This window comes from Triturus cristatus, chromosome 7 (assembly GCF_964204655.1).
Source record: "Triturus cristatus chromosome 7, aTriCri1.1, whole genome shotgun sequence".
Lineage (NCBI taxonomy): Eukaryota > Metazoa > Chordata > Amphibia > Caudata > Salamandridae > Triturus > Triturus cristatus.
In genome coordinates this window covers 937754190-937773386 of record NC_140590.1, presented here as the reverse complement: position 1 = coordinate 937773386, position 19197 = coordinate 937754190, and the positions used below count along the sequence as shown (strand labels likewise).

Genomic DNA, 19197 nt, shown 5'->3' with positions numbered 1-19197 from the left:
GTTCCATGTCTTGGCGGCAAAAGAGGAGAATGATATACCTCCAGTTCTGGTCTTGTGGATCCTGGGGATAGAGGCGAGGGAGAGTTGGGAGGATCGGAGTTGTCTGGTGGATATGTGGAATGTGAGGCAGTGGTTCAGGTACACTGTTCCTTTGTTGTGTAGGGCTTTGTAAGCGTGACTGAGGAGCTTGAAAGTAACTCTCTTGTTGACTGGGAGCCAGTGTAGTTGCCGGAGGTGTTACATGATGTGGCTGCGGCGGGGGATGTCAAGGACCAGTCTGGTGGTGGCGTTTTGGATGTACTGTAGTTTATTGAGCTGGGTCTGGTTGACGCAGGCATAGAGTGCGTTGCAGTGGACGGGTCTGCTGGTGAGGAGTGCAAAAACATTTCCACTTCAGCCGATAGGTCTGGTTAGTACTGCCTCATGAACGCTGGACAGTATTTCCCTGCATTCTGAGGATAGACTCAAATGGGAAAACATTGTGCTCAGGAGCCAAGCGAATAAATGAAGTGATTTGAGATCTGGATGCAGAACTTGGCTCAGGGACATAGTTAAGAGAGATGGAATTAGTTTCAAGAGAATGTGATATCTCTCCGAGAGTAGTAGGAGTTCAATAAACCAATGTTGGCACAGCCAGCAGGGAGCAATGAGGATCACCCTGCAGGGCTCTGCTTCATCTTCATAAGCAGCCTTGGTAGGATAGGAAAAGCGTAGGCAAAGATGCCCGACCATGCCATCAAAAATGCATTCCCCCATGATCCTTGATGGTGATGCCAGCTTGCGAAGAACAGACATTCCTTGTTCGGGGGAGGAGTGTGGGAGAGGGGGTCGCAAAAAGATTGAGATTCGGCTTGCCCCATTGGAGGAAGATGCTGTAGTGTGGCGTGATCCAATTCCCATCCGTGACACAAAGACTTTAGTCTGGTTAGACTGTCTGCTGTTGTGTTCTGGTTGCAGGGAAAGATGTTCTGTCCTTAGGGACACTTGGTTGCAAATTGCCCATTCTCAGATACCCTGCGCCTCTTGGAATTGGAGGCGTGATCTTTTGCCACCCTCTTTGCTGATGTAGTGCATCGGGGTGGTGGTGTCTTTCCAAAAGAGTACCGCTGAGTTATTTATTCTTGGCAGGAATGCTTGTAAGACCAGATGAACAACTTTGAGCTCCAAAAAGTTGATGTGAAGGAGGCGATGCAGAATTTGCCACTTGCCACTGACATGTAAGTCTTGAAGGAAAGCTCCCCATCCATAAATGGAGGCATTGGTAGTGAGGACCAAATGAGATGGCAGGACTAGAAAGGAGATAGCGACTGAAATATTCTTTTGATGTGCCCACCATGAAACGGCTTTGACCATGGGTGGGGTTATGGTGAGTAGATCATCGAAAGATACCATTTTCTTGAAGCCACAGCTTGTTTATTTCCTCTTGGAGAGAACGCATCCTTAACCGACAGAATGGAACTAGAGGGATGCAGGAAGACATCATCCCTAGGAGGTATTTAAAACTGTGAATTGAAAGACTTTTTTTGTGTGAGTTCTGGCACAAGGAAGGTAATAGTCTTTGAAGTGTGCAACATTCACTTTTCTGGATTCAGGGTAAGGCCTAGTTCCCTGAACAGTATTGTGTGCGGCTGCTTGTCCAACCAATCTTCCAAATACAGAAACACTTGGTGTCTGTTTCTTGAGAAAGGCTGCCACTGGAGCTAAGAACTTTGCGGATATTCGTGGGCAGATTTAAGGCCAAAAGAGAGGACTCAATTGATAATGGCTCCTGACTTGTGAATGGAAGGAATTTCGTATGAGATGGGTAAATGGGAAAATGAAAGTACGTGTCCTGGAGATTGAGCATGGACATGTAATCTCTTGGGTTCAAGAGCAACAGAATCTCCTGCAAAGAGACCATGCAGAAGGACTATTTATTCAGGTAGGCGTTGAGATTTCTCAAGCCCAGAATAGGTCTCTAGAGCCTGAACATTTAGTGGACCAAAAAGAAACCGGAATAGAACCCCTTCGCTCATTGTGATGCAGGAACTGGTTATACTGCTCCCTTCTCCAAAATTGCAAGAATCTCTAAACGGTAGTGAAGTAGATGTTTTGAAACGGATGGTTGAGGTGTAGTGGGAGGTGGAATTTGAAGAAATTCTAGAGTAGGAGCAAACTGAATAAGGTTGAGAATCCACTGGTCCGTAGTTATAGCCTGCCAGTGATGAAGGTATGCACATATTGTGCCCCCTAACTTGATTTGTGAGGAATGAGGAATAGCCAGATCCTGAAGGTGGTCATTATTGACTAGGTGAATTCTTTGTCTGACGTCCTGCTCTACCTTTTGCAGAAGACCGGTTGTAAGCCACTGGAGGTGGCTGAGGTTGGGTGTACTGGGGACGATAGGGCTGAGATGAAGAGGAGTAAGCGGGGTACCAATACTGCTCGTACCCTCCCCTTTAAGATGGAAGGATTCTCTCTCTGGCGCCTTGAAAGGCCACCTTACGAAACTACCAACCAAAGACTTAGCCCTGTCGGTATCAGTCTTTATAGCTTGTAGTTCCTCACCAACGTGATTCTTGTTTTTGACCTCAGGGTGGAAGGAAGTAGCTTTAAGTCAGCCCTGGTGGCGTAAAACTGCTGCATCTACCAGCAGTCTAAGGGTAATTTAGCAATGTCCATTGCACAGTCTTTGACTTCCGATGATGTGCGATCTCCTTCCTGGAGAATCTTTGTGGCCACTGATTTACTCTTGTTGGATAGCTGATCAATGAAAGGGGCAAGATTGGATGGCATCCGACGATCGTATCTGCCAAGAACTGCGAGAGAATTTGCTGCCCGACATGAAAGAAATCCTCTCACCAACATTGTCAAGGCGCCTGCCTTCCTTGCCTGCAGGTGCTGTGATTGGTGCCGACGGGTTTTTGACCTGCCTTGTGCTGCCTGAGAGAGGACTGAATTAGGCTTCGGGGGACCAGTGACAAGCAGGAGCATCCTCTGGAGCCTTGTACTTTTTCTCCAGACGGGGGAGGAAAGCAGTAACTGTGGCCGGAGTCTTCATGACTTTCAAACCCTCCTCCCAGATGTATCTTACAATAGGCATAGCTCTTATGGTTTTCCAGAATGGTTCCTTAAAATCGAAAAGGAAGAAGTTTGTTTGCGTAGAAGGCATAGCTAAGTCGAATGGCTTGTCAGCTCGCTCTAGTCAATTGTGGAACCCACCAATATCCTCGAGTGGAGAATCAACAGGGATTGGAATGGGAGATGGTGTGGGATTGAGGGAATCATCCCATTCTTGATGTGGATCTCGGGTCTCATCCTCCTGATGATCATCATCATAAGTCGCCGAATCATGAAGCAAAACAGTTTGCGGAGAATGGTGAATAGAAGTAGGTAGCAAGAGTGTATTTTGCCATGGAGTAGATTGAGGAATGGACGCCATTGGCGGTGGTGGAGTGGCTGGCGCTGCGGAAGCAGAAGATGGAGGTAAACGCTTCCTATAGTCTGACAACATGTATTGCAAGTCAGTGAGGAGTGCGGAGGGCGTGCAAACCATCTCCTCCCGTTACTGCGGTTGATATTGGTCCTGAGGGACGCAAGTTGTGACCCTCATACTCTTCCTCATTATAATCGTCATCTTGGAACTTTATGCACAGTCTGATGGGCTGTGTGCATATCATCATCAGAGGCTTGTTCTTCCGGCATGTGTGAGGGAAGCAACAGTGACCCCTTACTAGGAGAGGGGTGTCCAGGGGTCAAATGCCTCAGTCTGTGCTGTTTCTTAAATTTTCAGCTTTTTCGAACATAGACGGTGTGTTCGGTTGAGTTGGGGATGGAGACGTGACCAACGCCGTCAAAACCATGGTGGTCGTCAATAGAGGGGACGTAGACTACGCAGGCAGTAGGGGAATCGTCAATGAAGGTTCTATATTAGACAACTATACTGACGGCACCTTTGGCGTCGTTGGTTGGATTCGATGGACCATCAACATGGATGACATGGAATCTTGCATGGAAGAATGGAAGAATCGCAGATGGCAGCAATGATCTACGACTGTGCTGATCTCGTCTAGGACAATGATTTTGTCAATGGTAAGTCTTTTGTTGGCAGTCTGTCAGGGGGGGGAGCTGAAGAGGGTATCTTAACGGAATGCCTCACCTGCTGAGGTAGTGTAGGCGGCTCAGATCTGTTTTTTTTAGGCCTACTTGAGTTACTATTTCGCTCTTTTATCTCCTTTCGCTCTTTGCAAGGAGATTTTGATGGTCTGCGCCTGTAAGACCGCTGAGAGGTCTTTTTAGAGGTTTTATGGAGGTCGCTCAAGGGAAGAGCGAGAGTGAGATCCCTTTTATGAGATAATTTGGAGGATTTAGATGATGCCTCCTCACGGTCATCATTGGACACCGTTTCCTTCCTAGCTTTAAGCTTTGCAACCATAAGAGCCGACAACTCACTGTACTTCAAAGTTTTACAGGAGAAAGTGCAACATACCTTGCATTTTTTGGCCATATGGTCAGGATAAAGGCAATAAATGCAGTCCTTGTGGGGGTCATCAGTGTGGTGGCGTTTCTAGGAACAGGTACCACAGGTTCTGAAAAGGCGTTTCTTCTCCTTGTCAGACATGTTTGAGAAAAAAAGACTAATACAGACTCAAGATGAAGAGAGTATTAGTCTATCAGTATAAATTAGTCAGAAAAAAAGCATTTAAATGCTAAAATAAGCTTTTGAATGAAGAAAACTTCCTAGCACGACTTGTGGTTGAAAATCTGAGGGACTGGAGCTTCTCTCATGAGTGTTCTAGAGGGCAGGGCAACCCGATTGGTTCAAAGCTATTTTTGGTCTCTTTTTTAACAATGCCTATGATATGCCATAAAACTGAAGGGCCTAGGGACTTTCTGGTCTATGTTTAGCTTAGCATTGCTATTGTAATGTACCGTGGGACTCCCATCTCGACGACGGGGAATGATACAAGGAGGTTCCAAATGGGAGTAAGAACAGCCTACCCTGACAGACCTGACAGAACTCTGATTAGCATGGTACAGGAGGACACCCTACAGGGAGGAATTCTGTGCAGCGTAGACAGAGGGCCCAACTACTGAAAACCTTCAGCACCAGGCAGAAGTTCAGGAGCAGAGGAAAACCAGTGGAACTCACAAGATCTGGTAAAAGCATGTCTTCTACAGCGATACTACGGACCCAGACCCTGAAGCAACCAAACGACTGGTGGTCCCCAGCAGTAGAGGTCATTCCTCTTTACTTAGCCCATGATATCCCATAGGCTGAGCATTTGGAACAGTCCACGGTGCTCAATGATAGTTCAGTGACTTTCTTTAAAAGCAAGACAACTAACCTATAGTATATGGTACAAAGTGAATCCAGGGCCTGCAAATTAAATGTTACTAGTGGACTGCAGTACGCACTGTCCCACCACTAATGCGACAGTGCAAAACAGGACTGCAGGTCTACTACTGTAGGCTGTCTGCAGTTTTAAAAATGTAATTTCAACCTGATAAAATAACCCCTTTGACATACCTAAACCCTCTTTTTAAATATTAAGAAGTCACCCCTGGGTAGGCCTTAAATGCCAATAGGGCAGGGTACATAGTATTTGAAAGTATGGAATGTAAAGGTCTAATGCAAAACATGTTTACAGTGACAAAAGCCCAAAAGATATTATCCCTTTAGCAGACTTATCTGTTCAATAGGAATGCATTGTGATATAATATTAAAATCAAATCATGTTATCTCAACTTAAGAAAATTTGGTAGAAAGTTAATTTTTGGGCTTTTAAAAAAACCATTACAAGCCCAATTCATTGGTTAAGTCAGATTAGTACTAAACATTTTACAAAAGCTACTTTTAAAGTGTCACCATTTACCTGTATAAAACCTCTATAAGTCCATTTGCATGATCCTCTGTCGTTCAGGAGCCAAATAACCCCTTGATGAGGTGTGAACTTGCTTCCGTAGGAGAGACAAGGCCTTGGGTGTGGGGAAGAGTTCTGTTCCTCTGATAGGACGACCATATGGGAACTTAATACATTTTAAAAAGGCATACCTTGTCACAGATAGATATAAGTAACACTTGGTCTTGCCCCATGCTTTGTCCCCTAGACAGCCAGGTACAAATCCAAGTGGGTGAGAAGCTGTCCCCAGGACCGGTTTTGAGTGACCACAGAGGTGAGTTTGTCATTTCCCTGGTCACACCTCTAGGGTGGGCACAAAAGCACTGTACAAGGTAAGATAGGTTCTGCCATGTTGGATTTAGGGAGACAGGGGCACTGTGGGATTGTTTGCAGTAGGGACTACTACAAAGTGGGTAGGGTTACCCTTTTCGAACTTTTCCCCTATTGGTGAGGGAGGAGCAGGACTCACCCATGCCCATAGACTAGTGCCAGGCATATACGTGGCACCCCTGGGTACCATCTACAGAATACTACTCAACATGTGGAAGACAGAGGGACTGCACTTGCTGTTGAAGCCTGTGAGGAGACCTAAAAGGCTAGGCCTGCTCTCACTTGTACCCATTACAAAGACGTGGACTTCAAGGGTCAGCTGGCTTCCTGTTTAGCTACAGGGACACAACAATCTGCTTGAAGTACTTTTCCTGTAGAGCCAAGCTAACCAGTTCCAACTGGACCTGCTTGGACCCTGCTGGCATCTTCGCTTGAGTGAATCTTGACCCACAAGTGCTATTCCTGAGGTCCTGGAAACCAAGGTTGTGTCAAAGTGTACTCTTTCTAACATCCTGAAAAACGTTTTGGCTCCAAAGACCTCCAGAGTATCAGGACAAACCCACCAAGTCAATCAGATCAAGGTGCGCAGCTGCTGGGCCAAAGATTCAGGCTGCTCCCACTCACAGCTTTTCTGCAGTGGCAAATCAGCTTTTGCAGGACTATGTGGAGAGGGTAGTCAGTCTCGTGCAGTCCTTTCCAGCTACAGCTTTTAGCCTTGCCCTGCTGGAGGAATCTGAGCTAAAAAAAAGTGACTACGTCCGAATGTCACCTGGTGAAGGCGCCAAAAGTATCCCGCCGGTGAGGGACCTTTCTTGGGAGCATATTTTGAATTTCTACCGCTCATAGCATTCCGCCAATAGTCAACAGTTTCATTGAACTTCACCAGATCACAATCCAGCCTTTTGGAGCACATCTTGGCCAAAGCCCGCTGCCTTTACACACTAAGGATTTCTTGACTTCCATTTCAGAAGGTAAAACGTCTGGCCAATACTAATCTGCTTTCTCTATTCGACCTGTGCTCCATCACGATCAGCCTAAAATTACACCTAGGTACTGGTCAAGTGCACCCAGATAACCACAGCAGGCGATTAATGCTTTTTGGCACAATTTTTCCTTACATCTTTTAAAATTCATATATTCGGTTCCCCTTATTAGATTTTTGTTGTCTCTGTGTTTTTTTCAGTAAATTATTCTATATTTTTATAAATTGGAGTTGGATTTTTATTGTGTTGTATTTTTGTATTTTTAACTGTTTTGGCAGTTCTAATTGCCTCACATTTTCTTAAGTAAAGCCTGTCTGTTCTGTGTCATAACTCCCAGGGGTTGGGCTCAGGTTTAAATTATTGAAACCTTTACTGGACCTAACAATAGTAGTGATATTATTACTTGTGGTGGACTGCTATTACCTCAGATAATAATCCACTTTCTCACAGTGGGCATATGACCAGTGCATAGAGACAGTGCAACTTTACAATCATAATCACTCACTCACACAAAAGCAGAGAGAGACTCTCTGGGTTGACAAACAAGTAAACAGAATATGGTGATGTTGATACTTGGCACACCGTAACCACTACGGAAGTCTCCTCCCTTTCCACCGCGCATGGTGCTGTGGACGTAGAGGTTACATCTTAGCACCAGCATGGGGGCACGGAGGGGAACGCTGCAATTCCACTACTCGGTACTACTACCCCATGAAACCTCCACATTTAATTGATCTTCACTGCCACCCCAACATCCGAATCACCAAGATCATGAGTTCAGTGAGAACAAGGTGCACTGTAGTCATGAAATGAGCCTGTGACATGGTGAAAGTCATTTGATTTCAGTGCGTCTCCAAGCAAGAACTCTTAAGAGAAAGTACTGCTCAGCAACCCACAGAGAGAACAGGAAAGGCGAGGACGGGGTAAAAATCATCAGGAGACCACTGGTTTTTCTTTTTATGCAGATGCTCACGGTCCCTAAGGAGTAATGCTTTTGGCCATTGTTTCCTCCACCCTCCCTCACTGCTTTTGTGGACCACAGGTTTCAAACATGCTTCAATCCGTATGCATGTGGACTAACACTATATAACTTTTAAGCAGCTCTGCCCGTTCCTGAAAGCTGGGTAGAGGGAGATCTTTGCAAAAGCCAACATGTTGATGCCAATTTCAGAAGATTTCTAGCACAACAATTCTTCCCAAATTTCTTTTAAAGGCTATAATTTGTGGCTAAAAGTTATGAAGGCTTAAGAGCGAACTGTCCCATCAAAGATTTTAAAAAGTGCAGTGCAGCAGGAAGTAAACAACTAGCAGTAAAGAGCTTTTTAGAATGAGAACCAAAGGAGTGTACCTGGATTCCCCCCTAAAGGAAAAGGTCACATGACATGCACTTCTTAACAGAAAATATAACATCCATTCTAAATATAGTTTATAGTACTATACAACAATTAAGTACAAAGGTAAATGTGTACCTCTTGACGTCCACCTGAACATGCAAGCGAAAGTGGAGTATCTTTTGTCCGTTCTGACTGTGCTTCTATATCGCCACCTTTATCTAAAAGGATTTCCACTACTCCAACATGTCCAGCAGTAGCAGCCAAAATAAGTGGTGTAAAACCTAATACAAAAGGTTATTGACAATTACTTGCACGCTCTCAAAACCCTTGTGTCAACAAGAAAGCAATACTATACAATTAACACAAGTTTTTCAAGTGAGGGAAGAAGATCAGTTAATGACATACTTCTTTTCAAGTAGAAATCTAAGCACCAAAACGTTTTCTATATTTTCTTATGGGAACTGTAAAGAAAGACATGTTTATATAGTTCTCTGAACATGATTGTTTTTGCTACCAACAACTAACACCACCTAAAAGCACATCATTAAATAAATACTCAAAAAAATACATACTATATTCATTGTCATCTACACATTAGTGTTAATGGTAAAGTCATATGTAAGGTGATCAATTAAGATTATTTATACGATTGTCTCCATCACATGAAGGGGAAGGTCATAAGCATTGCATGATGTGATACAGTGGACTCACAACCTTAGCACTACTGGTAAATACACATATAAAACAAGATAGTAATTTTCAGACTAAACTAAATAATGTTTTCAATTACCTATTCTTTCTGTGTTAGCAATACAACAAAACATTGTGCAATTCCACCGACAACTGTCGTGAGGTTATATGTCCTGTGCAAAAACACTTCCATTTTACATGTTCACGTTTAAAGTTTACATCTTTATAAATGGTGACTTTTAACACACATTTGCATGCGTGCCCATATTAGATAATGTACTCAGAAAAGATTTTCTTACAATTGCATTTCCTCGTAGGTACATTATCACACTTTAGAACATTCTGTCCAAGGACTGGATATACTGCACAAATTAGCTTTGTTGTTGTCTGTTCAGCGACAGCTCTGGGTGGGTAAAATTAACAGGACATCTGGACCAGTAGTCAGGCACAGTATGAATGGGTCCAGTATTATTATATGAACTGCACCAAGCCTTTGTTAAAACAGTAGCATTTCAATGATTTTTGCCATCGCCCCATGCCTATATTCTAGCCAAGCTGAACATCATCACTGTCCTGAGAGAGACAGCGGACTGCTCTACACCAAGACAGGCTAACAGATGACACATGCACACAGGTAAATGGGGAGTTAGACCACTCCAAGGTATTCCGGCAGACCCGGACACCTTATGCTTTCTAGGAGTAGGTAGCGTAATGCAGGAGTACAATTATATGTATTCATATAATCAATGTAAGTGTACAATTGTTGAATTGTTTATCTTTTTCACTATTCTCGTAATGCTGGTTACTATGCTCTGCTTTATTCTACTCATTACTGCAGCACACATGTTTTGCATAAGAATCCAATTGCTTCAATAAATGTTTGGAATGCCACATCTTGGATCTCCCTTTGGGCATGCCAGAGTTAACAATGAAAGGGTAGATCTGCTCCATGACTTCCTTGGGGAAATCAGGTTTGTCATGTTCGGAGGTTGCAGACACCATATGGTACCTTGTATGGTTAGGTGTCCAGATGGCGCACTGTGAGCTGGCCAGGAACTAGGTCAACATATTCTGGGGGTATGAGTGGACTCAGCCCCCCATATTTTTGCCGATTATGTTAACCAAATGCACAGTCTTACTGAATTAGTAGGAATCGTATGTACAACACAACTTGACATTTCCCATAATATAGTGATAGTGCAGTAACAAAACACTAGGAGTGGAAAGAGTGAATACTCTGGGACCAAAAGAGCAAGTTACTTATCTTTGGTAATGCTCTTTCTGGTAGAGACTAATTGCAGATTCCTCACCTTTTGACTGTTCCCCAGGCATCAGACTGGATCCAGAAATCATTTTTTAGTAATACCTCTGTGCGCTGGTAGGTGGCGTTGTGTGGCTCCTCACTGATGCCATTCCAGTCCAAAATGATGAGCACATCCTTTATAGATAGCCTTCACTCCTGCGTGCAGTAGCTTTCGAAGTTAACTGCGCCCTCAGATGCAAAGCCTCAATAGGAAATTGGTTGTGACCAGTATGCATATTCCCAGACTTGGGATCTTATTAATGTATAGAGTTCAAATCTCAGAACAGGGAGGATCGGTTAGGAATATGCAGTTAGATGGAGTCACTACCGAACGCAAGTAACTTTTCTTCTGATAGAGACATCCAACTACAGATTCTTCACCTTCAGAATAGATACAAAAGCAATAACTATTTAAAGGCATTTCTGTAAATAGACTCATACCAGAAAGTCCTGGTAGGACTGAGAAAGTGAATTGCTCCTCTCAGAGAACTTGACCATCCCGACAGTACTGCTACGTGAACGTAAGGAGGGACACCCACACAGCTGCCTGGCAGATCTCTAGGACAGGATATCCATGTGACAACACAGTGGTAGCAGTTTTGGCCATAATGAAATGGGCCCGCACTCCTTCCTGGATGCTGCTTCTTCGTCAATATATAGCAGATCTTAATGCAGAGCACGATCTGACGGAATCAAGCGGATTGTCCACCTTGACATGCTCTCTGATTCGATCGATGTAACAATTCCGGGCTCTTTTGGGATCCAAATGATGTCTCTCATCCCCCACTGAGGGGAGAAGGAGAGAATAGAACGCCAGTAGGGTGATGATTAGGCCTACACGGAACACCATCACAACTTTTGGATGGAACGATACTCGCATCAGCAGAACCAGGTTGTTTGGGAAGAAAGTAGTGTGCGGTGGGTTGACATAGCTTGAAGCTCACTTACCCCTCCCTGCTGATGTTATGGCTATGAGGAACGCGGTCTTCAGTGTGTGAGCCACAGGGAACAGTAGACATCAATTATGTGAGCACCAAGTGAAAAAGTGAGAAAGTGAAAGGGAGAGAGAGGAAACAGATGTTGCAAACCTATCACAAAATTGGCCACACACAGGTGATGTGAATAATGAGGACTAGTACGGAACCTTAAAAATGCAGAAAGTGCCAAAAGGTACCCTTTAACTGCCTTGCCGGGCGATGGACAAAAAAACAACAAAACGTCAGATAACTTTGCCTGGAGAATCTTTGTTTGCTGCATGCAATACCAAGCCACAAATCGGTCCCAACAGTTGTTTACAGTTCTTGTCGAGGGATACCTGGCTGCCAAGACGACATCAATCACCTCTGGAGGAAGGTCAAAGGTGTTCAGCTGTCATCACTTAATTTCCAAGCATGAAGGTGGAGACTTCAAAGGACATGCGTGCAGAACCCTGCCCCGTTGCTGCAACAGCAGATCCTCCTGGAGGGAAATTCTGATCAGACGACAAATGCTCACACCCAGGAGCTCTTGAGCCATACTCTCTCTGTCGATCCTGGGACACTTGGATAACTTGGGCCCGGTCGGTTCTGATGATATTCAGTACTCAGGGAAGAAGACCTATCGGCAAGAAGGCATATAGGTATCACGAGTATCACCATAGGTAGTACGCATCTATTAGCGAGAGATGCCTTGGAAAATACAAAGCGATACCAAAGGGGATGATGGACGGCGCGTTTGAGCAAATCAAACACTCACCCCCAGTCAACTGATCTGGGTTTAATACATCATTCTTTAGCTCACTCCACCACCCCAGTTCAGACATGGCCATATGCAAATCAGTCTGACCCTGTGCCTCATGGCAACAGTCCAGCCCGAACTGCCAAGCCATGTCTTCCCTGGACCGGAAACAAGCATCCTGGGACCGGTTTCGGGTTCATAACCCTCCTCAGCCAGGCTATCTTGAATCCAGTGGTAAAGTGAGCAAGGGACCCACGTCTGGGCATACCCTGCCAACTTAGGGCAAACAAAGCGATACCAAAGGGGATGATGGACGGAACATTTGAGCAAATCAAACACTCACCCCCCAGTCAACTGATCTGGGTTTAATCCATCATCATTCTTTAGCCCACTCCACCACCCCAGTTCAGACAGGGCCATATGCAAATCAGTCTGACCCTGTGCCTCATGGGAACAGTCCAGCCCGAACTGCCAAGCCATGTCTTCACTGGACCGGAAACAAGCATCCTGGGACCGGTTTCGGGTTCATAACCCTCGCCAGCCAGGCTATCTTGAATCCAGTGGTAAAGTGAGCAAGGGACCCACGTCTGGGCATACCCTGCCAACTTAGGGCGAACAAAGCGATGCCAAAGGGGATGATGGACGGAGCGTTTGAGCAAATCAAACACTCACCCCCAGTCAACTGATCTGGGTTTAATCCATCATCATTCTTTAGCTCACTCCACCACCCCAGTTCAGACAGGGCCATATGCAAATCAGTCTGACCCTGTGCCTCATGGGAACAGTCCAGCCCGAACTGCCAAGCCATGTCTTCACTGGACCGGAAACAAGCATCCTGGGACCGGTTTCGGGTTCATAACCCTCGCCAGCCAGGCTATCTTGAATCCAGTGAAAAAGTGAGCAAGGGACCCACGTCTGGGCATACCCTGCCAACTGGAAAATACAGAAGCACAAAACTGCTGACAAGTCGCATTCTTGGTGCTGTCGAATAGGTAGCACCAAGGTTCATCCACCCTCAATTAAAGGATCCTGCCAGGTAGTTCTCCACCAGGAATATTCCTCGATAGTCCAGCCATTTCCAGGGGCGCAGTGCCTCCTGGTAGGGTAGGGAGAAGGGTCTGCCACTGACCCAACTGCAGTCCAGTAGCCATCACTACAGATCTTTTTCAATCCGCATATTTTTCAAAATCTGGATGTGGCCAGAGAGGTACTTTTACTCTTGTGCCCACTGAGACTTCAGATCCACTGCAGAACTCTTCGTGGGCCACCTGGCATGCTTGACCAGCAGATCAATCAAGCAGGAGTTTGTTAAGCGTGACTACTCACCCGTAAGGGTCTCAAGGCGCTGGGGGTTGCAGGTTCCAATCCATCAAGGAGGGGGTCTGTCGAAGAGCCTGGTTTCTTGCGAAGATGGGGAGCGATGTGGTCTCTCTGAGGTGGAGCGGAAGGGCGTTCCAGGCATGAGGAAGAAGGAGCGGCCTCCCGATCTGGTCTTTCTGGTGCGGGGACCATGGCGTAGGAGAACTGGGCTGATCGTAGGGTCCTTTAGGGTGCATGGAATTTGAGTCAGCTGTTCAGGTATGCTGGTCCGGTGTCGGGGAGGGGCCTGTGTGCGTGGGTGAGCATCTTGACGGGGACTCTAGCCTCGATGGGGAGCCAGTGGAGTGTGCGCAGGTGCTGGGAGATGTGGCAGTGTCTTGGCAGGTTGAGGATCAGTCTTGCAGTGGCTGGATGTTCTGTAGCTTGCGGGTGAGGTTTTTGTTTATTCCAGCGTAGAGTGCGTTGCCGTAGTCGAGTCTGCTAGTGACGAGGGCGTGAGTGACGGTCTTTCTTTGTTCAAGGGGGATCCATTTGAAGGTCTTGCGTAAGAGGCGGAGGGTGTGGAAGCAGGAGGAAGAGACGGAGTTGATCTGGCGGTCTATTTTGAGCTTGGGGTCCAGGACGATTCCCAGGTTGTGTGCGTGGTCTGCGGGGGTGGGCGGGCTTCCGAGGACAGGGGGCCACCAGGTGTACATGAGGCCAGCAATCCCAGCAGCCTGTGTATACCTAACTGAAATCCAAGACGGAGGCTAAAAGATCAGGATCAGAGCCTGAATGTCCCGAGCTCTCCTTTCCAGAGGAAAGGCATGAAACAGAAGGGTGTCTACAATGGTTCAGATGAAGGAGAGCGTCTGAGCAACTTTGGCATGTTGCTTTTTAACTCAATGATGACAGGAGGTTCGCCATATTCTGGAAGTGGTGGATCATTGCTTGGGGCGCGCCCGCTTCAAAAGCCAGTTGTTGAGGTGGGGGAATACTGGAACCCCTAACCTCCAAAGGTGTGCTGCTACCACCGCCATCACTCATGCACACTATGGGGGCGCTGATCAGACCAAAAGGGAGCAACACAAACTGAAAATGCTCCTGTTCCACCATGAACTACAGGTAGCGATGAGGGGCCTTTGGGACGGGGATATTGAAAGAGCGCTACTGCAGATCCACCGCTACCAACCAGTCTCCTGGGTGGAAGGCAAGAGAGACCTGGGCCAGGGTGAGCATTCTGAATTTGTCCTTCTGGAGGAAGGCCTTGAGAGGGCACAAGTCTATTATAGGACAAAGGCCTCCATCCTTTTGTGGCCAAGAACATAACTGGAATAATCACGGCAAGCTTTTGGCACAGGTATTCTTTTGATAGCTCCTTTGGCCAAAAGGGCTCTCACTTCCTGCCTCTAAGATGGTCCTCTGTCTGTTGGTTCAGGGGAAGATGCAGCGAAGTGGCTATGAGGGGTAAGGTGCATCCCTTCCAGACAATCTGCAGGACCCACCTGTTACGGCCTGCCAATGCAGCAAGAACTGTTGGATCCGGCCTACAAATGGGTCGCTGTGCTTCACTAAGAGCATGCTAAAGGGGTTTGGCAGGTGGGGCCCTTCAGGGGCATGGGTGTTTAAAGGGGGGGGGCGTGGAGGAAGGCTGACTTCATCGCTGACCCCGACCCCTGTGGGTGCCACGGCCTCATCCGCAAAACTGCTGGGCACCTTGCGGAGGCTGAAGTAGCCACCGGTTTAGGGGTGCCTCTGCCAAAACTGCGGCGCAGATAGGCCCAGGGATAGTGCTGTGGCTGTGCTCGCTTGAAAAGGTTCCAGAACTGAATCTACAGTGTTTACTAAGATGAGAGCCCTGTCAAAAAAGTCATGTCCATAAGGGACGACTGACGCCAGACATGGCAACGAAAGGTGCAAGAAAGGGCTCCTCTTTGACATGGTCATCCCCAATTCTTGCCTGGTTAATTATGCGATTTCAACTGAAACTGCACTGGGTTCCTGCTACCCCGGGCACCAGTGCCGAAGCTCTTTCCCAAAAACTGTACAATTGTTCCCCCACGTCCCTAGTAAATGGAACCATGGTACCTAGGGCCAGGGGGACTAAAGAGTCCCTAAGGGCTGCAGCACAAATGGTGCCACTCTAAGGGAACCTTCACCAAATGTAGGAAGCGGCTCTGTATATACTATCCCAAAGTAAGGTATAGTGTGCAAAGTGTCCAGTGGAACCACAAAGGTAGGCAGAGATAAAAGTAGATAGCAGTAAGGTATAGTGTGCACAGTGTCCAGTGGAACCCCAAAGGTAGGCAGAGATAAAAGTAGATAGCACCTTACGCTCGATTTGTGGTAGTGTGATCGAGCAGTAAGGCTTTATCAGATGGTGGTGTTAAGCATTTGTCGTACACACTCAGGCCAGAAATGTCACACACTCAAAGACTGAACTCAGACCAATTTGTTTATTTCAAAAATATTATTTAGGTATTTTATTTCTAGAACCAAGCCAAGTCTGGTGCAGGTAAGTGTACTTTGCAAGTTTTGATGCAGTGAATTACAGTTGAATGCAGGTTCAAATGCAGTTAGTTGAGTTACAGCTAAGTCAACTGATTACTGTGCACGTTACTTATTGGATTACTTTTCAAGTTACTTTTGTTAATCAGTGTGATATGCCTAGATATTACACGGAGACATTTCCTAGTCAAAAGTAATTCAGTTTTTACACATACGCAGTTTTTCAATGTTTCATTCAAACCAATTCCACAAGAAGAAGAATTTTCAAGAAAAAGCAATCAATGCAATCCTGTGGGAGGAAATGAAGTTAACGGTTTACAGGTCAGTACTTATTTGTGGGAGTTGGTATTCTGGGGTTAGAACCAGGGTCGAGGATGCACACTAAGAATACACTCAACCGCACTAGGGCAGTTGGTTGCAGTTGGGTGCAGAGTGCTGAGACCCAATTTTATCCAATTGAAGACAGGGGGCCTCCGGTTGGTGGCTGCTCGTGAGCAGCCCACAAGGTTGTGGGAGCAAAGCTCCTAGTGTTATGCTCAGGATAAAGGGAGATCAGAGTTAGCACCCAAAGTACACCCGCAGAGGCACAGGGGTGGCTGGGTGCATGGTGCTGTTTTGGCCGTCGGGTGCCCTGTTGATTTCAATGGGGATTCTCTGGTTGCAACAAACACTGCAGGCTTGGGTGGAAGATCTTCTGGAGGGGACCACTGGTTGGCGAGGTAAGTTAGGATGCCTGGGGATGCTGGGACACAATCGGTTGGGCCACCCAAGGCTGTGGGATGCTGGGTGCAGGGGTGTTTTTAGGGGTCAGGTTTTTTTTTACCAGCTCCGGTCGCAGTCGGGGATCCTCCAGAAAGGGGCTGCAGGCGTCTATTGGAGATTCTAGGCAGATCAGAGATCACCAGATCTTAGGTCCGTATTGCCGGGGAGACCTCCTCGTGGTGTTGGGCCACTCGAACTTGGGCCATGGACATCAGGTGCAAAGGGGTGCAGGCTTGAGGATTTGGTCGGAGCCACAGTTTGTGGGTGAGCAAATTTAGTGCCCACGGGAGTCAACGTCTTGGTTTTGGAAAGCAGGGCAGGTCCTTCGGGTTCGTGAGGGCTACTGGCTGCAGGACCCACAAGGATTTCGCTGGAGCATGTTCGAGGTGTGGACAGGCTGGTAGGGCTGGGACCAAGTCAGTGGGCATCCTCCTCTTCTTAGTCCAGCACGGCTTCTTCGGTCCCTCTTCTCTTCTTCTGGTCGGTTCTTGTTTGAGGAAGCAAGGTTCAGGGTTGCCCCTAAATACTAGATTTAGGGGCCTTAAAGGTAAGTAAAGGTCGGGACCAATGGGTCCCTTTGTTGGGGTGGGAGCACCCCCTATTATGCCACCCTCCAGTAGGAGGGGACATATGCCTCTCTCTGGTTGGCTGGGTACCTCCATCTGCAAGATGGAGGAGACAGAGTTGTGCTTCACCTCGCCTCCCCCACCTGAGGGATGGAGTTGGAAAAGGTGGGCACACCTCCCTTCCTCACTTGGTTTTTCCCGCCAATTCTCCCGCCCAAAGTGTGGGTCAGAACCAGCGGTGGCCAGTTGCTGGAAGCAGCAAATGGCTGGGGTAGCTCACAAAGGCGGCAAAGCCTTTGAAGCTTCCCCTTCGTGGACCCTGCCCATACTGGGGGAGGAGGCTTGGCACCTCGTCCCAGGATGAGCATTGTTCAGACCACCGAGAGCAGCAGTCTCTGGACGCAGGGGTCCAGAAACATGTCTTGTAGCTGGCGAGCAGCCACTCATCCAGGACACTGGAGTTAGGTCGTTTTTCAGGGGGCATCTCTAAGATGCCCTCTGAGTGCATTTTTCATTAAATCCCACACTAGCATCAGTGTGGGTTTAATGTGCTGAGAAATTTGAGACCAAACGTCCCAGTTTTCCGTAAAGCCATTATGGTGTTAAGGAGTTCATAATGACAAACTCTCAGCACCATATACTCTTAATTGCATTACTGCACTTAAAATGTCTAAGAGTTGACTTAGACACTGTAGAGGCACAGGGCTCATGCTCCTGTACCCTCACCACTCGTATAGCGCACACAGCTAGAGGGGTGGCTGACCTATGCCAAAGCAGTGGGACGTAGGCATGGCACACAGAGATGTGTGCCATGTCGACTCTTCACTTTGTTCTGCACCAAAACACCCAGCCTACAATGGCAGTGTGTGTGTGTAAAGGTACAGGGCTTCGATTGGTGGCACAGTAAGTGCTGCAGCACTTAGAGGCCTTCCCTGGCCACAGTGCCCTTGGTACCTAGGGTACCTTTTACAAGGGACTGACAACCATGCAAAAAGAGGGTGATTTCTTACACCAAGCTCATGCAAGACTGTCATTACAGGCTGTGTGACTTTGTGCAGACAAAGGTGAAAACAACACATGACACATCATATTGTGCCATGTCCTCTACCACTGCAAGTGATACTTGTAAGTAACCCCTAAGGCAGGGTGCTTAGTACTACATGTGAGGGCATACCTCCATGAGCAAAGATGTCCCAGTGCTGGTCAGTTCCATTACTGACAGTGCAGGTGACCAGGGAAGCCATTTTAAAACAGTTGCTGGACACTGTTGAAAACGAGTTCCCCAGCTACATGATGGCTTCAATGAAAATAGAGATGTTTGGTATCAAACATCTCATATTGGTAAATCCACACTGATGCCAGTGTTGGATGTACAAATATGTGCACCCAGAAGGCACCTCAGAGGTGCTCCCTAGAGGCATAACAGCGTCTGGTGTGCTTGCGGATTGGTTTCTACCAGACTGCCACCCGAGACGCTGTTTTGACCACCTAAGGTGAGAGCATTTGCTCTCTGGAGACCCAGAACAAAAGCCTGTCCAGAAAGAGGATGTAAAACCCCCTCCCACAGGATGACCAGCTGATTAGCCTCTTTGTGATAGCATACTTAGGAATTCTGGCGACAGGGTTATGCCCACCACCCACGGGAAGTGGTTATATAGGGGGCATAGTGAATCCAAGTGTCATTAGCCCATTGGCTACTACCGTACACTCCCCTAATGGCCCTTAATTTAGCATTTAGGGGGGTCCTTGGCACCATATCCTGACAACCTACGAAGAAGAAAGACACAAAGAGAGCCCCTGACTTGACCACAGCCCTGCTGTCCT

General features: G+C 46.9%; 1 protein-coding gene across 2 annotated transcripts in view; it reads right to left on the bottom strand.

Moving 5' to 3' along the window:
* Positions 1 to 19197, bottom strand: part of ANKHD1 (ankyrin repeat and KH domain containing 1) — a 1109311-nt gene that overhangs the window by 699825 nt on the left and 390289 nt on the right. For both annotated transcript variants that reach the window (XM_085617924.1, XM_085617925.1), the window contains exon 18: positions 8665 to 8810. In XM_085617924.1, the coding sequence (XP_085474050.1) occupies positions 8665 to 8810 (146 nt within the window). The remainder of the gene's footprint in view (positions 1 to 8664; positions 8811 to 19197) is intronic.